Genomic DNA, 26,158 nt, shown 5'->3' on the forward strand with positions numbered 1-26,158 from the left:
CACACACTGAACAGTCCGCTCCCCCTTTGCTGATGATCAGACCGGAAACCAGTGTTTGTGTTGCCCTTCCCCACAGTGGGGCATCAGGGCCGCTGAGCGAGCATGGGCTTTGGAGTCAAACAGAATAAAGTTCAAAGTTCAGCTTGGCCACTTATTAGGGGGATGAATTAGGGCACACAGTTTAACCCTCCTCTATACAATGAGAACAGTGCTCACCTTGCTGGTTGTCATAAGGATTGAATGGAATGATGTGCAGAGGATTTGGCAAAGCCCCTAGCACCTAGTAAGGGTTTACTCAGTACTAATAATGATGAGAATGACAATTAACAGCATCGTTTGAGTACTCAGGGAACACACAGTGGGCACTTGACGAATGCACAACGCATCTTGCACTGAGCCAGGTGGCCAGAAGGAGGGCTGCCCACCGGCCCACTATTAGTCTCTCCCCACTAAGTGAGCCCCGAGGATGCGTTCATTACCTGTTCCAGAAGACGGCCCCCGAGATCTTCTGCATCTCCCCCAGGGTGGCTAGAAGAAGCGAGGACTTGCCGCAGCCCACCTGCCCCACGATCATGGTCAGCTGGCCTGCAGGGAGGGAGGGCCACAGATGGGGCTGAGGCCAAGAGGGAGTCTTACAACCACCACCCAGAAAGACAGACAGACAGACAGACACTCCCGACCCCGGGGCCTCCATTTGCTGTCCTCCTACCTAGAATCCCCAGGGAGTCCTTTCCCCCTTTGGAAACCTTTTCTTCTGGACACTTACACTGCCCTCCTGGCCCCCCAAGTCCTGCCTCACGATGATCTCCCCCAACTGGCTCGAAGCTCCTGCTTCTCCCTGCCAGTGTTTCCCCAGTGTGAGCCCGGCTCCTCGTGGTCCCCTAATGCCACCCTGGGCCCCACCGCCATCCCGCTTTTATGCTTTGCTCAAACTGCTGCCCCTGCCAGACTGCCCACCCCGCCTCAAGGCCTGAGGGACACTGCTCATTCTCAGAAGCCCCTCCCCTTCCACGATGCCCCCCTGGCTACTTGGGTCTCATCTTTTTGCAAAGCACCCACACTGTCCATAACCGATGATTTGACATCAAGGCCATCGTCTCGCCCTGTCCTTGCTGCTGCACTCCCACCTGGCACGTGGACTCCTCAAGCACAAAGCCCACCCCCTCTCTAGCGTTCACTAAGTGCCCTGGGGCAGCCACTAAGAGTGCGCATGGAACAGACACTCAATAAATGCTGGTTTTTCTTTTTTCTCCATGTTTTTCGGTGGGACACAGGGAGAGGCACTTAAGACGTGACTCTAGGGGGACACCCCCAGAGCCTGATGGAGGGTGAGCAGGGTCATACCTCGGGGGATGCGGATGGTGATGTTGGACAGTGTGGGAATCCCATCGGGGGTCCACGTGAAGAAGCCTCCAATGACCTTCATTGGCAACAGCCCACGACCCAGAAGAGAACAGGAAGACAGTCGGGCTCCCAGCATCAAGGTTTCTTATCTCTCCTCCCTCACAAAGGCCAGAAAGCACTAATCCAGTCCTTGGATGGCTTCCAGGACAGGGGAGTGGGAGAATGGTCTTCTCATGCCCACCCCTGCCCAAGGCACCCTCCCCGGGAGGGCACCTACACGTCCCCCTGCACTGGGTGGAGATGGAAGACTTGTCCCTGGTCTTGGGACTCCCAGGGGTCCTACAGGCAGGTAGGGTGACCTTGGGGCAGAGGACTCAGCAAACAGGTCTGGCCCATCGGTGCTAAGCTCCCTGTTGGTGACGGTGTTGGGGGCTGGGCATGGGGTCCAGGGTCTCAGACTCACCTGGACGCAGCAATTGTCAGCATCCCCGTCTGAGTTGGGGGCCAGCCTCTGCAGTGGGCCCGTGAGGCTCTGACAGTCTTCCCGGACTGGACGCTTGCGGTTCACGACCTTGAGTGGCTGGGGATGGTTAGGAGGAGGTGAGGACCTGCAGGGCTGGGAGCTGTACCGGGAAGGGAGCCCCCCTTCCTCTGAGGAAAGGCTGAGGCAGGAGGCAGCAGGGCCGAGTGGCGGCGGGGCTGTCAGGCACTCACCACTGCCTGGTACTTGCTGGCTTGGCCCTGGGGCGCAGGCTCCCGGGGCGCACACTGCTCTTCTCGGATTTCTGCGCTGGACAGGAACTCGCTCAACTTTTGCACACTACAGGGGAAGCACAGAGATACCCCACACCCCTGCCAGGGGCAGAGGGGAGAGGTGAGGGGCAAGGGTGAACCTGAGACAGCAGCTCTGAAAAGGTTCTGCGTCCTGACGTGTAGTCCCCACAAAGCCCCCACTGAAGGGGGATAAAGCAGTGGGCACCCGAGGTGGGAACTGGGGGTGTCACCAGCATCTGTTAGGGTTGACTCACCCTCTGGAGTAGGTTAGGGTCCAGATTAGGGTGGATTTGGTTAGTTTTAGGAATAGTTCCGTGTTAAGGTTGGTGAGACTAAAAGATCGCTGCTGGTGGACAATGTTAGTTACTGTTAGAATTAAGGTTGGTCGGTGTTAAGTTTAGTTAGGATTAGAATTGGTTATTAACAGTAGCTGTATTTATTGAGCACACACTATATGCCCGACAGTGTATGTTCTATGAGAATATAATTGAACCCTGCTAGGGGAGGCGTATTACTCCCAGCTCACATAGGAGAAATCTTTCTCCCCCTACCCAAGGAATTTTCCTGGGGACCCAGAGGAGGATCTAAAGGTTTGGGGTCATTCTCTCTCACCTCTAGGGGTGTGGATGCTGAGGAAGTTGAGCATCGTTTGCATACCTCTTCCCTCCTTTTGCTAAATGTCCAATAGGCCAGGTGCCTGGCAGGCCTTCCAGCTCTCCAGGCGAGAGCAGTCCAAGGCTCTAAACGACCTTCGGCCCCTGATTTCTGTTCTGTGCAGGACACCCCAGCCCTGACCGGGAGCAGGCTGCCGGCCTCTGCCAGCCTCCTCCTCCTCCTCCTCCCAGCCTCCTCCGCCCTGTGAAGGGCGGGGCTGGCCTTGTGTCCTGTTCCCACCTTCAGCCCTGGGGTCTCATCTCCCTCTTTTAAAAGGCCTCAGCTATGCTGATGACAGTGGATTAGGACTGTCTGCATACGGAAATACTTCTGAATCAGCGCAGAGGGTTTCCAACAGGTGCAGCTTCCTTGATCCTTTGGTTTCTACCCGGAATCACAGGGCTGGCTGGGGTGGGTGTGGGGGAGGAGGGGTGATCATTAGAAGTCCCAATGCCATGGCCATGGTGAAAGACAAGCACCATATGATCTCACCTATAAGTCAAACCTAATCAACCAAACAAGCGAGCAAAGTACAACCAGAGACGTTGAAACAAAGAACAAACTGACAGTGACCAGAGGGGTGGGGCATAATGGGGGAAAGAAGGGGAAGGGTCAAGTCGAGGAACGTGTACAAAGGACCCATGGACAAGGGCAATGAGGGGGAGGATTGAATGTGGGGGGAGGGTGGGCAGGGAAGGAGAGAGTAATGGGGGGAAATGGGGACAACTGTAACTAAACAACAATAAAAAAATTAAAAAAAACACACAGAAAAATGCCATGGCCAATAAAACTGAGTCTGCACAGCCAACCCTGGAAATGGGAGCTGATCTTTTCCAGCCTGCTAGTCCCTGTCAGATATTCCTTTGATCTCAGTTCTGCTAGTTCTACCCCTTCTATCCTCGAACCTCTGCCAGAGCTTCCTCGTGTAAGTTGCTTCTCTCACCAGCTACCTCAGTCTAATAGCTACTCCTCCCTGCCAGCTGCCTAGGACCCACCAGTGTCCCCTGAGACAGGGGTGTCACTTTTCTCAAGGCTGAAAGGGCTTGGGTATGATGAGAAAGGACATAGCCAGCTCTCCCAAGCACATGACAGCCATTGTTTTCCAGGCACCATTTCAGAGGCTCAAGGAGAGCTTCGCAGTCAAAGCTTCAACAGGGGCTCTCTTTCCCAATGGGAGGTGATGCCTTTGGGAGACAGGAACTGGGGGCCCTCCCTGAGCTGTGGATCAGTCGGGGCAGGACATACAGGCACGTGGGGAAGTGGCTCACTGACCAGGGCTGTGACGGCTCCGGGACCCATGGGAAGAACGGGGGACGCTCAGCCCGGGGAAGGCAAAGGTTCGGTGGGTACCTTCTGAAATCCGAGGGGCCGTGCTGTGGGGAAGGCGTGCTGCTCTGTGTGGGTGGCTCTGAGGGTGGGACTAGGACTGACGGGTGGAATTTATGAAGATATACCAATTTTGCTGAATATTGAATTGTTTTGTACAGAGTTATCTTGGAGGTGACATTGAATTCCCGCTCCCTGGAGGTATGCAAGCAAGTTGGCTGGTCCTTTCTCAGGGACAGCGTGGAGGGGAGCCACGCAGGGCCTTTGTTGCTCTGACCGGCCACAGCCGGCTCAGCGAGGCCCAGACCAATAAGGAGGCGTGTCCTGGGGCCGAACAGCTATGGTTGCCCTGGTCAGTCACCAGAGCGAGTGCTGGGGCTGCCACATGAGCTGCCTATCCAGTGTCCTTGCTGGGTACTTCTCTCACCTGACTAGAGCTTTGACCGTGGACCGGACCACACTGGACAGCAGGAACAGCGGTGTGACCAGGATGTGGAAGAGGGAGAGGGAGGCGAAGGCCACTGAGGGCGAGAAGTCAGCCTCTTTGAAGAAGCTGGCGTGGCCCACAAAGGTCTGTGGACAAAGGCACGTGTGAGACGGGGGACTCAGAGCGTGGGCCCCTCCCGCCCCAGAAGCACCGAGTCCTGGGGAAGAAAGAAAGAGGTCTGCCTCAGGGGACTCAAGGAGACCTTTCAGTTAAAGACACCTTCTTCCTCACAGTCATGTCATAGCAATGTCCCCAGCGAGTTCAGAACTTCAAGACGGGGGTGGGGGGCAAGGCTGCTTCCTCCCTGTCCCATTCCCTCTTTGCCATGGATGACCTGGGAGGAGCCCTGAGGTTAGGTCAGTTCTGCACCCCCTCAGCTGGGAAAATGGAATCAAGAGAATTATAACCGCCTGGTCATAGTGCTTGCCCCTGGCTACCCAGCTGGCTCACCCGCCTCTGTTACCCAGAATTCCCTGAAAAGCCAGGCCAGAACTTTTGGACAATAAATCATGTCCAAAGTGAATTGTTAAGCATTCCTGACAGGTTGTGAACCCAGCGCAGCTCTGGGACACTGGCCCCGGGGGAAATACAGGCATCTTTTTAAAGAACTGCAGCCATTACAGAAGCCAGGGGTGGAGGTCCTGGGTGAAGGGGCTGTGGGCTCACGGGGGCCCAGCCCTTTCGGGAGGGGCACACTGCCGGCTCCCACTGCTGAGCTCACACATGGGTTTGGTCAAAATCACTTTAGAAAAACCTCCTCCACTATAATATTTCATGATGCGGAGGGTTGTTCGTGCCATATCCTTACATTCCAAAAGGCAGGTTACAAAACTGCATGGGCAGCATGGTCCTATTTTTGTAAAAAGGTCATATTACATGCCTTCCAAAAAGGCTGGAAAGAAACACATTAAAGATGCTGCCAGTGGGGTTATGGGTGATTTAGATTCTCTTTGCCCTTTCCATTCTGAATTTCCCAGCGTTTCTACAAATAAACATGTTTGGTAGCTATTTTTAAAAGAAAGTTTAATGTCTTTAAAGACTAAGCTTCAGGTCCTCCAGGCCTGGAGACCAGGGCCCCTGTCTTCTGAGCGGAGGGGGCCTGCCCCATATATAGCCTTTCAGTCCATTGCTGAGTGTCCAGCCCCACTGACGAGTCATCTTCTGAAGTCCCCACGCAGAAAGGCCAAACCCTGGGTGAGCTCTCGCTCCAGTCTTCCTGCCCCACCTCTCCACCCCCCCACCCCCGGGAGATGGAGGAAGGAGCCACTCACAATGAGGACAGCTGCAATGGGGATGGCCGTGTTCATGAAAACTGTGGAGGAAGCACAAGTTTAGTGGGAGGGGTGAGACAGGAGGGCGGAGGGCGGAGGCCAGGCAGCCTGTGGGGTCCCTTTCCCTGCCAGTGGGTGGCACTGGGGCGGGGAAGGGGCAGAAGTCTAGCTGGTTGGCACCTGCAGCTCCTCGCCTGTTTCCCTCGGGGCTCTGGTCCCCAGGACCCTGAGACTTAAACCTTTAAATAAAGGCTTCAGTGCTCCTACTCTGCTCCTGTGGACGGTGTGAAGGAAGCCCCGTGAAAATGTGGTGGGAGATGAGATTGAAGGGCCGGCTGCCTGTGGTCAACTGGAAGGTCAGCAGCATGGCTTTCTGGAGTCACCAAGTTCCTACTCCTTCCTTTGCTTTTGGTTCCTGTCCCTCTCCCCCCCCCCCAGGGCAGGTTGTCTCTGAGGCTTGGAGAGTTCCTAACCTTCCATGGCTCTGGGGGAACATTTCAAACTCATACTCAAGTATCAGTGATGAAGGACATCTTAAAACAGGGCATCCCTTAGCTCTAAGACTGAGATTCCATGTCCTGGGGAGCGGGGCAGTTGGTTTGTTTAAAGTGTGGCCCTCAAACCCTTCCTAGGACCCCGAAGAGCAAGGAGAGCTGGACTTCAAGTCAAAGAACCTGTTACATCTGAGCTGTGTAACCTTGGGCAGGTCATTTCCCTACTGTGCCTCAGTTTCTATACCTGATCCTTGTAAGCTTATACTTCCTTGTTCATACACTGTGGCTTTCCCCGAGGGGCGAGGAGACAGTGCAGTGAACAGGTTCTGCGAGCCCTCGGTGCTGACGATCACACCTCACTGGCTACTAGCTCAGCCCTGCTCCCGGGTCCCCCCTTCTCTGGCCCAACAGGTAAGACCCTGAGGCCTATGCACAGAGTCCTGAACTTTCAGAGACAGCAGCCCTCCTAGAGAAAGAGATGACCTTCTAGCTGCCACCCTGCTATCTCGTCTCTCTTCCTGCCAGGAGCCTGTTCTGGGCTGGCCCAGAACAGAATCTGGTTCTGTAATTAAGCCAAATGAAAGCAGAATGAGCCAGGAGCCACAACCAACCAAGGGCTTGGCCCATGCACAGGGCCCCTGTCCAATAGAACGGTGAGGTCTCTGACACTCTGAGGTTCAGATGGTCAACACCAATCCAAGAAGCTGTCTGCTTGTTCTAAGAATCCTGTGTCAGCCAGTACATACTCAGTGTGTACTGGAGGTCTGGACCCCCAGTGGGAGGAAAAACACAGCCCCTGCCCTCAGGAGGCTCCTAGTTTGAGGAAGGAGACAGAACTAGGCTCCCAGGAAGGCCCTGATTAGCTGGGGAGAGAGAACACATGCCCCTAGGGAGCTTCCAAGCAGAGAGGAAAGACATGGTGCCCGTTTCAGGGGATTCCTTATCTGCCGAGGCTGATGCAGCCCCTGCAGAGCTCCTGGAGCTCTGTCTCAAGGAGGAGATATGCCCCAAGCTCTGTTGTTGTTTTTTTTTAAATCAACACCAATATCATACATGACCAAGCTTAACTGCCCTTCCTGAAGAGGACTCCAGGTGCCCACAGCAATGCCGCAGCCCTCCCTTCTAGTCTCTAGCAGGGGCAGTATAAGCATTATTGGTTCTCCTTCAGTAGAAGGGACCCAGGTCTGAAACCTAAGACCCAGTGCAGCCATCACTGGCCGGGGAGAGGAAGGAGAAGGACTCCCATGAGGCCTGGGCCCTTGACCATCACAACCATATAGTCTGAAACACAAGGTATCTTTGTCCTTCCCCTCCAGGACCTGTAATTCCAGGGAGCTCCCTCAGGACAGGGGCCTAGTTCTGTTTTCGCCTGCCCACCCTAGCAATCACCAAAGAGGAGGGGCTCAAGTTACAAGGCACCTGTGCACCACCCCATGGCCCCCTGCCCGAGGCTGAGACCCAGCCCATGCATTCTGGGGTGCAGCTCCCAGCTAAAAAATAGGTACAGAGTTAGGTTGTAAACTGGCACAGCTCTGCTCAGAAAGCAATCTGGTGCTCTGTAGCTATAGCCACACAGAAGTTTAGACCTTCTGATCCTGTAATCCCTCCCCTGGGAGTTTCTCTGGATACCCCGAGAGAAGCACAAAGCTCTCAGCAAGCTGCTGTTGGTTATAGCGCTGTCATAGCAAAACAAAACCACAACCACAGCACACACCACTGGAGACGAAACCAACCGGCGACATCCTACACAAGGGGCTGGCCGGTTTAGTAAGTGTGGTCCGTCAGCTCCCAGAGAGTTCTGCAGTTATGAAACGTGCCGTGATTGACATTTTGTTCCACGGCTTGTTTTCCCTGGCCGTGATTTTTCTAAATTTGCATTTTTTTCTATTTTGTTGTCTTAATTCTTGTAGCTGCTTGAACTCTTTTGAGGAATGAGACAAACTATAAATAAATTTAAAAGTGAGTACTCTAAAGCTGATTCTCTCAAAAGAGAATCCACATGATACAATCAATTTCTACCTCGTCCTGGCTCTTGTTTGGAGACAATAAAGGATGAATATATCATTTTCCATTTCCCTCACCCTTTATTGCAAGGATGGCCTTTGTGCAGGGAACTCTGGGTCCCCTTTGGGGTGGGGGGTGGGGGTGGGGATGGAATGACCACCTGTTTACATTTTAAAGCCCTCTCTGAAAAGCAACCCACTAGGCCCTGGGGTGGACAAGGCTGGCGCTAGGGATGCCAGCACCAGAGGCCGGGAGGCCTGGGAGTCTCTGGCACCACTCTGAGCCCGGCACACACTCCAGAACCCTAGTGAGACTGGGGAAGGGGGCGCTGGGCACCCCAGTTGTCACGGGGTGAAGACCTGTGGCCTTGCCTCTATTTTCCTGAGCCACATAAAGCCCTGTAAGATAGATATTCACGGTGATGATTGGGTACAAAACTACGACCCAGAACAGACTTCTCCCCAACTTTGGCATGGGGTGGGCTGACTCACTTTGACCTGATGTGGGAAAGACAAAGAAAAGGAGAACATGATAGTGCTTCAGTCTTGCATGTCAGGAAGCAAGGAGTCCTGGTAAATGACGCCGAGAGCAGAAGATGACAACACAGTGAGTAAGTGCGATGCTGCTACGGAAAAATTCAGACTCGTGCGGGCAGATCTGAAGGCCTCCTTTGGAAGCAAAGTCTTTCCGTTGTGCTATGAAGATATGAGTAAGCGTTGTTTCAATCCTCTCCCCAAAATATCCTTTAAGAAGTATCTATTCAAAAATTACTTTTTTGAGGGTCTCCTCTGTTCCAGGCATGATGCTGGGTCCTGAGGGCACAGCCGTGCACAGTGTGCCAGCTTTTCCTGCCCCCAAAGGAAACAAACCCACAGATCAGTGGAAACCGGGGCGATGCTCAGAGAGGGCTCCCCTGGCTTAGCCCCAGGAAGGCCGTCTGGCCCTGTGGGTGGCGCCCACACCACTATACCAGCACCTGTTCATTTCCAAAGATGTATGCATTTCAGAAGTCACATGTCAGGGAGGCAGAGCCAGACGTTCATGCCTCTGGTTAACTGCAGGTTTGTCCCAGGGGTGGGGAGTGGAGGGGTGAGGGGGTGGCCAGTGGGGAGCTGCAGGCTCACAGCCTGGGCCGAATGCAAAAGGAAAAGCTGACGCGTGGCGCCCGCGGGAGAGGGCAGTGCGGTTTTAAGTGCACAGGGCCATTTCCCATTCATTCTGAAGTCAATGACAGGGAAGGAAAGCGGGCTAATGGTGTTTTGTCGCTGGCCTGGTGGGAGCACAGCAGGAGGCCCCTCAGGTCATGCTGATTCCTGCCTCCTTAACTGATGACCCTCCCCTGTCCCCCCTCAGCCACCTCCCTGCCCACGCAGGCCAGGACAGGCACCAGCAGGCCAGGGGATGTGGCTGCACCGGCAGGTGGCAGGAAGGCCGGTGCTGAAGAAGAATTTCAGAGAAGCTGGAGAAGGGAGAGAGGCCAGATCTGGAGGGCACCTCACCCCCCTCCCACACTGGCAGTTTGAGTCCCCGCCTCAACCAAGGAGCTGAGAAGGAACTGAAGTCTTGGGCTACAAATGGGGGCAGGTGCCAGGTGCCCCATCCTGCCCATCCCATTCCCATTCATGGCATAGTTGGGGGGCTTGGGGGCTTGTTTTTTGTTTTTCAGGACTTGGTAGGAAGTCAGTCACATTGATCCAAGGAGGGCCCACCTGACTGTGCGCAGTTCAGACCTGACTGGGAAGACGGAACACCCCCGGCCCCAGAACGCCAGAAGAGATGGCAAGGCCACCTTACCTGCACTTGAACTGCTTCAGTGGCTCCCCTGCCTCAGGAGAAAACCCAGAGGCCGGAACACAGGGCACAGGTCCTGTATGATTAGGTTTTGTGTCCCGCTCCTCACCAGATTATGTTTGAGTCTCGAACACACTATCATCCTTCTCACCCTTTAGGCTTTGGGCCTGGAACATTCTTCCCCTGTCTGGTTAACTTATAGTCACTCTTTGGGCACCAGCAATGAGCTTCACCTCTGACAAAGCTTCCTTGACACTCGCCACCCCGGAGTACAACTCTCACAGGCACCGACAACCCCATTTCTATTCCTGTCACTCACCACACAGCTCCACGGCTGGCTTCCCTACCGGCCTGTGCGTGACCTGTGGGCAGGGCCTGATATTCCTTCTCACGGCTGCATCCCTCATGCGTAGCACAGGGCTTGGCACATAGCGGGTGCCTGGTAAAGATTTGTCACATGAAAGATAACAGATTTGATAAAGATAAGTAAATGAAAGAAATAAAAGAATCCGGGGCCAGCTGAGTAGCACAAAAGAGAAAGTAGGGCCTGTGGGCGCCACTAGCCCCCCATGGCAAAGCCAGGGGGTCAGGGGGGCATAGCCACTGCTCGTGGAGACGTGACCATAAGCCCCCCTTGGCAAAGCCGGGGGGCCTGGGTCAGCTGGCAAGGCCGCTGCCCGTGGCAGTTTCTCTCCACCTTGCTTGGCTCCCTGCCCGGAACCTGCTGTGGGTAGACAATAGGTTTCCCAAGAACTTATTAGCATAAGATAGACAGCCTGTTTCCCTGTAGAAGGGTAGGTCATGCACCGGTGCTTGATAAACAGGGAAGTTTTGATAGCACCCTGTGTTCCCCTGTTGTTCCGTGGAGTAGCTTTGCAGAAAGGACAAAGAAACTGGCTTGGGTGCAGCCCCCTCCTGCTTATTCCCCAAAATTGTAATAAAAGCCTTGAATAAACGGAGTTCGGGGCTCAGCGGGATGCTGAGACCTCTCCAACCTGACTCCCTGCGTCCTTAACTCATTTCCGCCCCCTCCCCTCTCCTGACAAGGCTGGTCCGCGGCAAGGGCCCTCGGAGCTGACCCCATGGCTCTGAGCACACGCACGACCACTGGTCATGGCATGGTCTCCCGAGAGACTGTGAGGCGAGGACCATGCCTGCCTCCTCTGTAACCCCCAGGGTCATACTGAGTCTGGCTCAGAGAGAATGTTCTGGAATGGGTGCTGCACACAGGACAGAAGGAACTGGCAGCATGTTGGTTGGTGGACTGGCAGGGCCTAGGTCCCCTTCGTCATGCTTGCACAGCTTGTCCTCAAACACATGGCGAGTCTGGACACCTGGAGTTATGCTGCTTCTGCAAGGAAGTAAAGACTGGCCTGACTGCTAGGAGGGGTGGCCACAGCGCTGGCTTCCAGCTTTTTCCAAACTGATCTTCTACTCACTGAAATCCTGCCCACCTTGCAAGGCATTGCCCAAGCCTCATCTTGTATGAAGCTCTGTGTGAACTCCCGGTCCACATGGGCTTCCTTCTCTGTTCTTTGCCATATACTGGCTGAGGACCTTAGCGAGCCATTTCACTTTGCTGAGCCTCAGTCTTCCCTGATGTAAAATGGGACAGTAGAGCTACACACCTCACAAAGTCGATCTGCGGATGAAGGGCCGTCGGCTTGCTAGGCGGCCAGCACAGAGCAGGTCCACATAGTGCAGTTCTCCCTGCCACACTCTTCCAAGTGTGTCAGCGCTGACATCTCAGCAGACTGTAAACTCCTTGAGAATGGGCCACATGTCTTACTGTCTCTTGCATTCCTCCCAGTGCCTAGCATAGGGTCAAGCACACAGAGCTGGGCTCACTCAACACCCACTGAGTAACTTATGTCTGCTTTCCTTTGATCCTGGATATCGGTGGCAGAGAAACTGCACACATTTCCTTTTCACCTCCCCCGCCAACCCACATGCTGCCCTGCCTCGCCCTGCCCTGCACCAAAGCTCCACCCACAGGAGCTCTCGGTGAAGCCGAAGGTGAGACCATCAGCCAGAGTGTCAGAGGCAACTTGACTGGTGTAGGATGGCAGACTGTAAGTCCAGCCAGGCAGCACCAGATGGGCTCTGTCAGGAAACATGACTCCAGGGCTCTTCCGTGGCACCAGGACTCCATGGCTGGCGCCAGGGGTGAGGGTGAAAGATGCCCCATTATCTCAAGCCTAATGACCTGTGTCCTGATCCCTGGTGATAGAGAGCTGAAGGCAGGAAGTCTGGGAGCAGATAAGTAAAAACACGCCTAAAGCATATACCTGCAGCCAGGAAGTGCCCTACCTTGCCACCTGTCTCTCTGTCTTGCACAGACCAGCACAAAGAAACTCATCCCAGGAAGGGAGAACACTGAGCAAACAGTGCTTGGCTTCCAGAACTCCCGGAGGGCTCTTCCCTGTCCCTCCCCAGTGCCTCTTCCAGAGACCAGCCTGTTTATCCTTCTAAGTCGCTGAGGCCTGGACAGGTGAGGGGCCCTGGGCAGACCTCTTCTTGGCTCCAGAGTCCCTTAACTCTTTCCAGAGTCAGCTCGGCACTTGACAACATAGAGTCTTCCTTCCCCAGGTCCTCTGGGCTCCAGGCCCTTCATAAATCCCTGGCTTGTCTTCTCAGGGTCCCCTGGGACAAAGAACACCTACTAGATGGGCTTCGGGGGACTAGCCTGGGAACCTAGACATCTAATGAGACTGTTTACATCTCATCCCAGGGTGCAGTTTGGAATGCAGGAAATGAGCATGCATCTCCTAGAAGCAAAGTAGCTGCCCCCTGCCCCCATCCCTATGACCCAAGGCTGCATCTACTGTGCTGTCAGGGATCTTGGGGACCAGTGTCCCGGATTCCTTGCTGCTTCCCTCCCACTGCAGCAACAATGAACCTGCCCCACCCCAAGTTGTTGCTGGGTGAGAGAGTCACCTGGCTGGTCAGGGAGGCCCTCTGCTACCTCAGCAGTTGTTCACCCTGATGGAGCCTGGAAGCCGGCGTCTGTAGCTGTACACAGTGCAGGGTCACTGTTAACACAGCCAGACCCAGGGGCAGGCAGAGCCGGCACAGAGAAGGATAAAGCGGGACTGGATTTGTGAGCAGTAGTTTCTGAGCTCTCTAGATGGTCCTTCCCAATTTCTTCTGTTCCATGGATTGCTCAGTCCAAGGATCAAAGGCCAAGGTCAGAAATGAGGGTGAAGGGGTGGGATCAGCAACCTGTAGTGTCTTAGTGAGGAGTCCAGGAAGCCATGGCTGCCTGCCATGCTCATAGCTCCAGTCTGAGAAAACAGCTTTCTGCAGAAAGATGCCATGGCTGGTGCTGGGTATGATGAATGGCCTGGCCTCTGCTTCCTGGACAAGGGTCCCTGCCTAAGGCACAGGACACCAGGGTCTGGCTGGACACAGGGAGGTGGAATACCTGAGTGCTCAGAGTGAGCCTTCAGGTTGGATGGTGGCCATCTGTCCCCACCAGAGCCTCTCTGGGCAGTGTACACACCAGGAATATAGAGATGACCGAGGGACCGTCTCAGTTGCCGTGAGCTTATCTGGGAGACATGAGCAGGGCACCCTCCACAACGGCCCCATCGTGGGCCTCGCTCCCTGCTCCGAGCCTCATACACCAAAAAACTAGTTCCAGCTGGCGGAAGTGATCGGCTTTGCTCGTCTCTTCCAGTTTCCTCCCCTGTTTCTCCCCTCCGTCAGAGCCTGTTCCGGGGTCTCGTCTAGTGAGCGGAAATAGCCTACACATGGTGCCCCATCATGTCCTAAGTCTTCTTCCCTGGCCATCAGTCCCCGGCTCTGTGTGGAAATAGGTCAAGGCTTGGAGTTAGAGACTCCAGAGGATCTGGTCTGAGCCATGCTATTAACCTCAGGAAGATGCCCCTGTGGGCCTCAACTTCTCATCTGTATAATGGCTCTGCCAACCTGCAGAAAATATTTTCTGTTTCCCTCCCCTGCCACATCCTGTGTCATTTCCACAGGTCTACTTTCGAATTCACAAATTCTCTCTTTAGCTATGTTACTTCATGTAACCCGCACACTGAGTTGGGTTTTTTTAATTTTCCCATTTTGTTTTCTCTCTCTGAGGACTTCCTCTTGGCCCTTCCTACCACAGTGACTCTGAAACACGTAAGGCCAGGGGACTAGAGTGAGGTCTGCCAGCTGCCTCCTTTTCGTGTCCCAGCTATGCCCTCGGGCATTAACCACCACCGGGCGGGTCCCTGGAGTCACCAGACCAACTGAGATCAGCTTCGGCCAGTAATCACCTGACCTCCGCACACCCTGACCTGGGAACTATTATCCACCAAATTAATTTCAGTAACTAAATTTTTAATTTCTAGATTTTTGAGGGACTTTCTTTTCCCCTAATACTTTTCTATTTTGCCGTGTAGGTTTTACCCCTTCTTTAGCTCTTCAATGATTTTACACGTACTTATTATATTATCTCTTTCAGACTATTCTAGCATCTCCAGGTATCGAGGGAGTAATTCTCCTGTATTTTGCTTTTGCTGACTCATTCCAGTGATGGATTTTTCTTTCTTTATTATTAGCTCAATGTTCAAGAGGAATGCTTGCTACGGGATCCCCACGTTCGCTAGAAACTGGTTTTATTGTGCGTGTCTAAGGGGGCCCTGGGCGTCTCACCAGTTCTGGCCTCTTTCTTCCCCTCTCTTATTTCTGGGCTTGGTGTTCCCAAACCAACTGATTACTGTAAATGCAGTTAGTGTAGAGACATCTGTGGGGGCCTCACACTTGAGCTCCTGTTGTTTAAAGTAAAAGTCCCTCCTTCTTAGGGCCCCAGATGAATGCAGGTTTCCTTGGAGTTTCCCCAGGGCGGTGGCAGCCGGCTGACTCATTGAAAAGGAGTCCCCCCAGAAGAATCCAAATTGCTCTCTATTCCTTTCCTGCTGCCACTCAATAACCTGTCAGCTCAGTAGCACATCGAAGACGGACCCCATCTCTTTCTCGTCACTGTATCCTGAGGGTGAGCACAGTGTCCCCCATGCAGCAGGCTGTCAATACCTGTTTGCTGGATAAATGACCGGAGAAGACTGTGATTTCTGGGGGCTCTGCTACGTGAGATGGTTTGAGGCTCGCGTGGATTGGGTGACCCAAAGCCTGCCACTTCTGCCCCTGCCCCCTCAAGCCCTGACACCCTATCCTGGCAGCAAGCCAGCTGGCTGGCTGGGGCGGACTCACTGGAGATGGAGGTGTAGATGGCGAAGGCCCGGAGGCTGGTCATCTCTTTCCTGCGGGTCACGTCCACTCGCGTGCGGAAGATGTTTTCCCAGGCGTACAGCTTCAGCAGCTTGATGCCACGGAGCATCTCGTTGGTCTGCTTCAGTCTCTCATTAGAATACTCCTGCCAGGGGTCACTGAGTCAGAGAAGGGTTTATCCTGCCCTATCCCTTCCAGAGGAAGGAGCCAAGTCCATGTTCTCCACCATTTTGCAGGGAATGCCCAGATCCTGTCCCCACAGGGATGCCCCTGCCTTGTCCATTAATGCCATTTCACAGACACAGAAATGGGTGAAGCAAACAGGTGAGGTGACAGGCTTACAGTCAGTAATAGTGTGCATGTGGGGGGCACTATTTGGTGGCATCTCCCCACCGATGCGACGGGGGAGGGAGCAGGAAGGCACGTGGGGGAGGGATGGGGAAAGGGGCAGGAGCACTCACCAGGGTGCTCCGCTGGGCCTGGGAGAGCTTGGTGGCCACAAAGTACTGGACAGGGGCCAGGAGAATGATGACAGCTGCTCCAATTAAGGCACTGACTCCGAGGATGTAGTAAAGGAGAATCACGCCCACGACGATCTGAGGGGAGGTCATGGGGGTGAGTGACCTTTGACTGGTGGCTGTCCTGTCGGGGTGGGGAGCTGGTAAAATCCACCCCCCTACCTCCAGTCTCCTAAAGTGGGACAGGCCTTGACACTGGTTTCCAAAGTGTCTAGGTCGGGGGTGGGGCAAAGGAAGAGGTGTGACAGAGCAGTTTCAGAGGAGGCGTGCACATGGTGGGCTCGCATGGGCACAGCGTTTCTGGGCTGGGCACTAATGGGAAAGCTGGCTGAAGCATTCTCTCTCCCCAAGTTTGTTTTCCCGATGGAGGTTTCAGGGCTGAGCTTGTGCCACTGTGAGCATGACAGCACCTTTCATTTGTGCTGGTATCAAGGCGCGTTTCACTCTCACGGGGAAACAGTGATACATGGGCAAAGGGCCACATCTACCGCAGCCATGCCCGACAGAGCCAGGCCAGCGCCCGGGAGTCTACTTTTCATTCCTGTGCTCCTGGCGTCTTGAGTGTTTTAGTGACTCTTCCAGATACTCTCTGAAAAGAGAATCCGTTCTGTTTCTAGCTTCATGTAAATGACTGCCTGCTTCTGAATATTTATGAGAAGTGCACGTTACCCTTGTCCGCCTCCGAAGCACGGAGATGACAGTTCCTCAGGTTGCCTGCAACAGCGGGACCTCTCAATTCTGGGCTTAATGTAGAGGAACAGATGTGCTGCCTTCCTTAACTGGAAAATAAAAAGCCTGCCTGGGCTGACCCTGCACTCCCTGAGCCCTGCGCCAACTTGGCACGAAGCTCCTTGCACCAGCTCAAGGACAGAGGAGTGGGCTTGCAGCTCTGTGACTTCTGCTATTACAGAACGCCTCCTGCATTAGCAGGTACTTAGGGGCCGGTAAGTGACCCTTCACCACCTGCCGCCCAGTGTTTAGCTGATGTTCAGCGCTGGCACGGACAGGCAGAGGGACACATTAGGAGATGAAGGGCCTTCCTGCTCCTTCTGGGCCCCGCTGCCATCACCCTCCGGAAGATCATGTCTGGCATCCAGGCCTTTCATGAGCTGTCCTCATGTGGAAGCAATGAGGGTGTCATTCAGCAGCCTGGGGAGAGCCGTGCACCCAGGAAGTTCCCAGACCATTCCCAAAATGACCACCAGTGCAGGGGCTGGGGGTTGGTGCCTGCACCGCCCACCTCCCACCCCCATCACCTCCAGGTGCTGGCAGCTGCTGGGGCGGGAGCTGGGGGGGCAACGTCTGCTGCCAAGGCTGCTCCTCACAGTCCGCCTACCCCTCCTCCTGCTCCCCAGGCTCCTCTGTCCACGGCATTCCCCTCCCTGCAGGGGCCTGCATGGACCCACCAGAGAATGCACCAGAAACTGGGGATTCTGAGAGTGCAAAGCTGGTGTGGGGCACGGGCTATTTTAGCTCCTGTTCACAAGTTAGAAAAGTAGTCTAGGGTGTTGTGGTGGATCGTGGTCCCTGGAGTCTACATCCAGGAGTTTGAATGCAGTCCCAGCACTTACTGGCTGTGCAATCTTGGGCAAGTTACTTAACTTCTCTGAGTCTCAGCTTCTTCACTTTCAAAATGGTGATTTTAATGTCCACTTAGCAGGACTGTTGTGAAGATTAAATGAACATTACGATAAGCACCTAGAACAGTGCCTGGCGTATCACTGAATATCAATACAAGGTGGCTGAATGCCCTTCTTAAAAACAAGCAAACAAACAAATAAACAAACAAATAAATCTTATGGGAAGCCTGTCACCAGGGCACCACACAAAGGACATACTTGGTGTGGCTTAGGGTGAGCCCCTGCTCTCTGTGGGCCTCTGGTACCCGGAAATGGGGTGAGCAGACACAGAGGTCCCCACTATGGCCAAGTTCCTGAACATGGTGTCCATAAGCCTCAGGGACCCAAGAAGCCCCTGAAATCATAGGCAAAATGTATGAACACACATTTGTTTTTCCGAAAGCAGGGTGACTTTTCAAAGATACATGCAGATCGGTGGTTGCCCGGGGCTGGGGTGGGGGTGTGGAGTGACTGCCCATGGGTGTGGGTTTCTGCACAGGGCGACGAAACTGTCCTGAAAGTGCGATGTGGTCGCACAGCCCTCCCTGTGACTCTGTTAAAGCCCATGGAGTTGTGCACTTTAAATGGGTGAGCTATATTTCAGTAAAACTGTTATTAAAGAAAAGTATGTGCCACCAAGAAAGGTTGACAATGCAGGGAGAGCCCTTAGCAATACAGAAATGGGGTTCCTGAGCTGATGTTAATACTATGGAGACACTCCTGTGCCCAGTGGCCAGTGGGCTGCACCCAGAAGGCCGACCCAGTCGAAGGGACTGTACCAGCTCCGGGTGGGAGTCCTGGTCTAGAGGGTTGGGCAAAGCTATTAGTGGCAAAGGTAGAGTTTATGAGGAATTAAAAATGAAAAACCAAATAATATATCAGGATGGATAAACATGGAAATGAAAATTCCTACCCCTGAGCTGTTGTGTGGGTTAATTAAGCAAGTGAGAGAGGCCAGAGCAGGTCCCGGCACAGGGCAGGGCTTATTAGCATCCAGTAGTGTTATTAGCAATGGGGCATGTGCAATGCATGCTGTAAATAAAAGTACCAACAGCAATGCAGCGGGGGTGGTAGACAGACAGACAGACAGACTCTTTCTAACAGGTTGTTCAGGGGACACAAGAGAAAGGCCAAGAGGCCAGGGGCTGCTTCGGATGAGCTCTCCAGGCCCCTCTATAGCTTTTGTCGTCACTGATCCATCTTGGCAGAGCGGACGGGCACACCAGGATTGGGTGTGGGTAAGTGGCAATGGGGCATGGCTCCCAGGACTGTCCCCAGAAAACAAACCATCAGATTCTCCACCCTACTTATCTTTTGTCTAGTTGCCTCCCAGTGGGAGCCTCTCCTGCTATGTTTCTTTAAAGTCTTTTAAAATGTAAGCTTACAGTAAGGAGGACCAATAAAAATCACTTGAGATTAAGATTTATGGAATCTTTGGGATTGCATCCCAAGAAAGAGTTAATTCTGGATGGTAAAGTCCTTGCTCACACTAAAGTGTGCCAGGTAGAGGCACCTGATGTTTACTTAGTGACTACTCTGACCAGGACGTTCTGCTTTACTCACATCACCTAATTGCATCGTCATAGCAACCCCAGAGGGTGGACATCACCCCTACTGCACAGATGAGGAAAATGAGGCTCAGAGAGGTTATTTGAATCAGCCCGTCTCATCCAAGTCCAGACACTTTCCTCTAAACCAGACAGCCCCCAGGAGCTCTCAGGCCCTCTGGGAATGGGTCAGCGATGTCTGCTTCTGGCTTGAGCACCCGAGATAGGATGCATTCTCAGCTGCACAACAGGGTCAAAGCCTGCCCAGTGGAAGATGGGAGTCAGGGCAGGTGAGGCCGGGAGTCAGGGAAACCACATCCAAGATTCTCCTACGATAGCTGGGGGGAGTGCACCTCCTTCAGAGCCAGCCTCGAAGGCTGCTTGGCTTTAAAAACAATCATAGTTTCTATTTCCAAAAATAATTCATGCTTATTGGAGAATTTAGAAATGCGTAACAAAAATAAAAATCACTTGCAATCACACTATGCAACCTTCCAGTGCTTTTTTCTGTGTGAATCTGTGTAAATGTGTACCTATATATATTCCATTTTAGCAGGGAGTGGACTTCATATATACTTCGGTATTTGTCAGCTTCAGGACTCATCAAACTGATCACATTTTGATAAGAAAAAAGTTTCAGCACTTGGCACTTGGTCAGGACTCGTCAAATTTGCTCGAATCTGCGTGAGTCCTGATGCCGCCCCACAAGAGAACACACTTCATGACTTGGTGTTTTTACCCACACCCAGTAACACTCGGCCCAGTGCTCAGCGGCTGCGGCACTCATCACACATTCCAGAAAGAACTGATAATGAGCACAAGGTACCACTCACTGTACTATTTAGCAGTTTACTCTTTTTGCTTAAAATATATCAGAACTCTTTCCAGTATAATTGAGCACTTTGCTACAACATAATTTCTAATGTCTGCAAGTGTTTCTCATATGAGTATTCAATAGTTTTTTTTAAAGGTTTTTAAGGTTTAAGCTACATTTTAAAAGTAATGGCACTACCCTCTCTGATCATCAGGAGAGATGGCCAGATGCCTGCAGAGTATGAGCCAGTATAGGGACCCGGGGCACACCTCATGGAGACCCCACAGGGGTGGAAGGTACAGGCAAACGTGGAAAGGGAGACGGTAAACTAGTCACTGAATACGTACCAGCAGATTCTGGTCTGGGGCCCCTTCTTCTACTCCCCACCAAAACACAGGTCCCTCACCTGTACAGGCATAGCCCAGAGGTTTGGGCACAAGAAGAAAAACCACATGAGCTGGTTGGTGTCGATGGCAACCAGGTTACAGATCTGCCCAGCAGTCATTTCTCCCATCGATAGGTTGGAGGTGGACAGGTGCATAATTTTATTGTAAATCTTGGTCTAGAAATGAGAGCAGAGTATTGCACATTTGTCATCGTTATCATCCCAGTCACCACCCCAGATGCCACATGTCTAGAACGTGCCAGGGGCTTCCTAGATATTCCCCCTACGGAGCTCAGAGCAGCTCTGTAAGGGGCCCTGCATTATGGTTCTGATTTTCAAATGATATGACTAAGTCTCAGAGAGGGAAAGGGCTTTGAGGACCGATCAAGCAAGCCAGCGAGGCAGCATTTAAGTGAGGAAGTCACATCAGCAAGGCAAGTCACTCCCCCAGCAAGCAAGCAAGCCCTCTTCCTTGGGGACAGGACTTAATTAGCTCTTAAATCTTCAAAGCAGAGCCTCATGTCCAATTGTATTATTGATTTACCAGAGGCCAGTGGAGAACATACTTTGGAGCCATAAAAATGACAAAGGGAGGTAGCCATCTGTTTTAATGTGTCCATCTCCAGTCCGGGGATGGGGCACGCTTTGGGGCCAAGTCCTGTCTTAACTGAGCCTTGAAACAAAACAAGGGTTATGGCCTGAAAGGGTCTTATGTGAGACATGATGTATGGGTGTTGATCGATCCCAGCGCCGACCTGGAGTCCAGCCACTGCAGGGACCTGGCTCTGACCCCTCCAGGCAGATGGGAACGGCCATGGTAATGGCTCCTGGTGAGCTCTGAACCTACAGCTCTATGGGCAGAGTGATTGTGCCTCTCAGCAAGACGGCGATTTTCAGGCTGTATGCTCTTGAAAAAAGAAAACTGCATTCTTGTCTTAAATATCCTAAGGACGCCTGCTCTCAATTGAAATTCTATTGTGCATTCTGTGGTAAGGCGGATTCCCAGACTTTAATTCATCTTTTGATGTAAACCTAGGTCTTTTTTCATGGGCCAAGTGTGCTTAAACCATAAACCTATTTTATGGGTTTTTTTGTGAGCTTCTATACATCACAGGAAAGGTTTACAATAATGGCAATGACAGTTCTGGACAAATCTATGTACATCCTAGGTGATGTGAAATTAACCTTTAAAGAATAATAATGAAAGCAGTTTTAGTGAGGTAGGAACATAGACTAATCTGTCAAAGAAAGCATTATTAAGTAAAACCAGATACACAGAAAAATACAACCAACTGATGGTATGTAAAAATTATCTATAATACAGGAATTTTGTGTAACTTTTCATGCAAGAAATGTGATTAGTCTCAAAATCATGAAGACATAGACTTTTATCTATAATTTTCTCTAAATCTTTGAAAGAAGTTTTTTTCTAATTTGTTTCCATAATTAACGCTAGCATTTTCTTTTTAGGACATATGAATCAATCTTGCTTATTAATGCAAAAAAATCAGACAGTTTGATAAAAACAATTATATGCTAATACATTAAAGAACCTTTTTGCCTGTTGGTGTAATTGGAAAATACCAGGTGGAGTGTGAGTGATGACATACAAACAGGAAGTAGATTTAATTACAAAACTGTGAGGCTCCAACACTGGCTGTTGTTTGTGGGGATGCAAAGGCACCTGTCTCTGGAGGGGTCTGAGCAGAGGCTGGGGTTTTTCAGAGAAATTTTCTGAACTGAATAAAAGCTTGGTTCCTTCTTGCCCTGAACCCCTCGGAGTCTTAGAGAGTCTCTTCCTGGGCTCTTTCCACCATCCTCCCATGATGCCTTTCCTGAGGAAATGGCTCCGCCCCTCAACAAGGGGCAACCGGGGGATGGGCAGTGCTGTCAGGGGCAGCTGCTCAGGTTGTGCATCGCATAATTCCAGGGCCCCCCACACACATGGACTACACCAAGATAACCTGAGTTTAGGCCCTGACAGCTAACCCCACCCAGGCTATCCCTTTTTTCCTCTCAGGTCTTTTTCTCCAAAGCCGCTGAGCCTGGCTCCCAGAGGACCAGTCAACGTTAATGGTTCTGAGGCACATTTCTGAAGAATGAGGTGGCTTTGGGGTTTAATCACAGCTTCCTAGTGCTTCACTGACTTCATGGGAATTGCTGGATATGGCAGAATCTGGAGCTGCCCCCCCCTTATCCATTCTCTTCTTTTCAATGGAAGAGCTTCTAGCAGGGCACGTGTGGCAGTCAAGAGGAAAGACCCCACTTTTTAGCCTCTCTGGGTATGGCCAGGCAGCCAGTTTCTCACTGAGGGGACGGAAGAGAATATGCGCAACTTCTGAGTTATACTTTTGAAAGAAGGCAGCAAGCATTCTCTCCTATTGTTCTGTCTTTCTTCCTGCTGGTTTCAATATAGACATGATAGTGGTGATTTCAATAGTCATCTTAAACCCTAACATGGACAGAAGGCTGGAAGAGAAACACTGCAGAAAGAACCAAGGTCTCTGATGATTGTGTAGCTATTATACCAACCCTGACGAACTATGAAAAACAAACATCTGTCCTCTGTAAAGCACTTTCATCCTGGGTCTCTTCATTCCAACCTCTGAACCAAAATTCTAATAAAAACAGTGGGGCTTAGCGAACTCTGGCCTCCAGCTTGCCTAAAGGGACCCTGACTGAGTGGCTTTGAGCCTCCTTCCCACGGACTCTGAGGAGGAATCCACAGTAGGCAGCAGCAAGAAGCTAGACCCAAGGGACCTATCGGACCAGATAAATCTCTTATTATGACCCAAGATTTCAGATAGCCAGTTGATCTTAGAGGCACTCTAATTCTTGAATGTCAAACATGTTTCCTGTTTTGCACACAGAGAAGACTGGTTTAAAAACTCTGGAACAGCACTAAAGAAGGACCCTGGGGCTGCATTTGCATTCAGCAGGAAAGAGTATTGTGATGGATTAGTGATCTCCTCCCGTTCAAGGCTGGAAAGACTGGAGGCCCAAGGGCGGAGTAGCTGATATCAGGGGTCTAGTCCAAGGCAGAGCCAGGTCTAGAACTGCTACATTTCCTAAGTCCAGCACAAGACACTTGCCACTATCCCACCCCGTGTTGTCAATGCTGGTTGTTTCAAAACACTGTTAAAGGGCCATAAAAAAGGAATGCACAGCAGAACGATCCTTGTGTCCGTGAGGGCAAGTGATGTGGTTCTTACTATGAAGTGAACAAGTAATCATCCAAGTACCTGTATTGCTCCTCTCAAGTTAATTCCGGTTTCAATGGCGACATAGTAGGATGCTTGCAGAAACGTCCTTTGTAGGAGGAGGGCAAGGAAGAGAAGCACGGCTAAGACGTAGGCATTAGCGAGAAACTCTTGGGATGAGACGAAGTAAACCCCGAGGAATTGTGTCTGGTGGAAAGACAAGTTCGGAGGTGACGGTCATGGCCAACAGAAGAACTGCCATTAGTACCTGCTACTGTGCAGAAGGGTCAGTATTACAGGACCCACCCATGCTTGTAAAGCTTCGTGCAATTGTTTACGAGTGGGAGATCAGACTGATAAATTAAACAATTGTTTAATTGTAGGGGGGGCTGCCTATGCCCACTTCAACATCCCGTTTGGAGGAATAGAATGCGGCCCTGTTCTAACCTCAGGCCCAGAAATATGACTCGTAGCATCGTGGCTGGCCCAGCGGAGCTCCCTCTGGCTGTAACAAGAATAAATAGAGCGAATCACAGAGCAGCTCAAACCAGAACTTCTAGGACAAATCCCACGATGTGTGTTCTCAGCCACAGAAACAGAACCAGGGGAGGCCTTGTCCCACGCTCACCAACAGCCTGCTGTGCAGTCATTTCCGGATGGGAGGACCAGGGGACAATATGGCAGGACTGCTCTCCCAGGCGGGAGATGGGAACGCAGTGCCTCTAACAGACTGCAAAGATTTCAGACCCAAGGCCCCCAGCCTTGCGGGTTTCCAGGACCTCCTTTTAAATTTAAGGTTCACTTGCTGCACCTCCAGCAAGATCTCAGATGATAAGCAGTGGGAAAAAAAAAAACGTTTTGACTTTGTTGCTAAAGATACCAGGGAACAGCAACCAGCATGCCTGCTTCCAAATTCAGCATCAAGAGCTCCCAGGAAAACTTTGATCTCGGTTAAGTTCATTGCTCCCCAGCAGTGCCACATCAATATTTCCATGAAGATAGACCTCTCCCCTTCTGAGGCTCTGCCCTGAACTCTGCAAGCTGTTTGGAAGGGTGTGGGAGCTGCTGTGGGGAAACAGCACTGGGAACCAAGTAACGGGAAGGAGCCATGGGCGGGCCCCTGACCACAGTCAGGATGAAAGGGGCAGGACTGTGAGTGGAGTCCTTTCCCTAGAGTCAGACATTCCTGAATCCTGGATACAGGGCTTCCTGATGGGCGAAAAGGTACTGCCTTTTGGTTCAACAGGGTTCTCTAAAATGGCCCTCGCTGCTCCCTGGAGTTGGTCCTGCTTATAAAAGTCTCTCCCTTGCTCTGTGGGACAGGGGTCTCTCCCTTTTGGGACAGCAGGAAGCAGACACAGGGAGACCATTGAGGGATACCTGTAGGACTCTTAGAGGAAGGCCAACTGAGGCCTGAAGCCTCCGACTCTCTTTCTCATTTGTCAAAGTACCGGAGGGAGAAAGGAGAAGGTAGTGGGTGGGTTGGGGGGTGGGAAGCAGCAAAATTGACCTTGAAATTAGGCTGCAGAGTCGGGGGGGTGGTGGTGGTAAACCTGACCTTACAAAGAAGCAAGGGGCAGGGTACACTATCAGGTGCAGAACTCTATACGCATAAAACCTGAATGAGAATGGTAGCATCATTAGCCCAATTTTATACACAGGGAAATGGAGTTTCAGTGCAGTGAAGTGGCTGGCGCCAGGTCACACGCTGTAAAAGGAGAATGTGTGGACATGAACCTGTATGATGCCAAAAAACACAACCCCAGACCTAATGCTTAGGGCATCTAGTCTTTTGACCTGGAGTCTTTTACTGTCAGCTCTAAGCTTGTGCCTTATGGGGGAGAGAAGCACTCCCACTTGGCTGGTTCTGAGTCAAAAATGAAGTCATGCAGGGAATTCTTCTGTGCTACTGTTCTCTGCACAGACCCAGTTCTGGAGAACGGAGTCCGCTATTTTAAAGCAACAAAACACATCATGGGTACCCACTCCAAAGGAAATAATGTAATGTAAGGAAATGGCTGTATGTGCAAAAATGGTTGTCTCTGGATGAGAGCGGGGGAGGTGCAACAATCCCTGTAAGTGTCTAACCACAGAGAATTGTGGGGTGCATGTGACATGCAAGGAAATGCTATGCACCCAAGAGCACTCATGGTCGTGAGGGCTCTTGAGCAGCTCAGAAGACCACACATGTGCTGTGTCACAATGATCAGAAAATGCGCAGGGTGGAGAATGAGGACTGGAAAAATAAATGGATCCTAGGTGTCAGTCGGGTATGGGGAGTACTAGTTAAATGCACTCATCCACTCATCTGTATTTGTACATTTTTTTTTAAACAAGGCAACACATTCTCTTTTTGCAGTCGTGAAAGCAAAGCCTTCCCCCCTTCCCCTGCAATACACCCTAGGGTCAGAAACTGCCTTTCTTTGGATCAGAAATTTTGTAACGTGTTAAAATAAAAATCTCCCTGCAGGCATAAGTCATGAGGTCATTATTTCACCTCTCTTCAAAGAGACAACTTAAAAAGGTTGGCGCTAGAACAGCAAAGTTTTGGTTAAGAAGTGGGTGCTAGATTAGTCAAAGAGGCCCCCGGGGTACTGCCCAGAGGGGCAGGCCCTGGCGAAGTCTGGTGAGCGCAGGGTCCTGGGAGGCTGTGCGCCCTGAAGGCATCATGGCAGGGCAGGAAAGGCCAAGGACTTACAACCTCACA

At 51.9% G+C, this 26,158-nt stretch overlaps 1 protein-coding gene across 4 annotated transcripts in view; it reads right to left on the reverse strand.

The window, feature by feature from the left end:
* The window catches only part of ABCC8 (ATP binding cassette subfamily C member 8), a 75,524-nt gene that overhangs the window by 29,722 nt on the left and 19,644 nt on the right, over positions 1 to 26,158 (reverse strand). For all 4 annotated transcript variants that reach the window (XM_037150533.2, XM_037150532.2, XM_053673170.1 and 1 more), the window contains exons 7-16: positions 23,494 to 23,658; positions 20,273 to 20,428; positions 15,830 to 15,964; positions 15,351 to 15,513; positions 5,857 to 5,897; positions 4,526 to 4,671; positions 2,059 to 2,164; positions 1,808 to 1,924; positions 1,345 to 1,420; positions 480 to 585 (exon numbers count right to left, since the gene is read on the reverse strand). In XM_037150533.2, the coding sequence (XP_037006428.2) occupies positions 480 to 585; positions 1,345 to 1,420; positions 1,808 to 1,924; positions 2,059 to 2,164; positions 4,526 to 4,671; positions 5,857 to 5,897; positions 15,351 to 15,513; positions 15,830 to 15,964; positions 20,273 to 20,428; positions 23,494 to 23,658 (1,211 nt within the window). The remainder of the gene's footprint in view (positions 1 to 479; positions 586 to 1,344; positions 1,421 to 1,807; positions 1,925 to 2,058; positions 2,165 to 4,525; positions 4,672 to 5,856; positions 5,898 to 15,350; positions 15,514 to 15,829; positions 15,965 to 20,272; positions 20,429 to 23,493; positions 23,659 to 26,158) is intronic.

The sequence above is a fragment of the Artibeus jamaicensis genome, unplaced genomic scaffold, assembly GCF_021234435.1.
Source record: "Artibeus jamaicensis isolate MK-2021 breed Jamaican fruit bat unplaced genomic scaffold, CSHL_Jam_final contig_797, whole genome shotgun sequence".
Taxonomy (NCBI): Eukaryota; Metazoa; Chordata; class Mammalia; order Chiroptera; family Phyllostomidae; genus Artibeus; species Artibeus jamaicensis.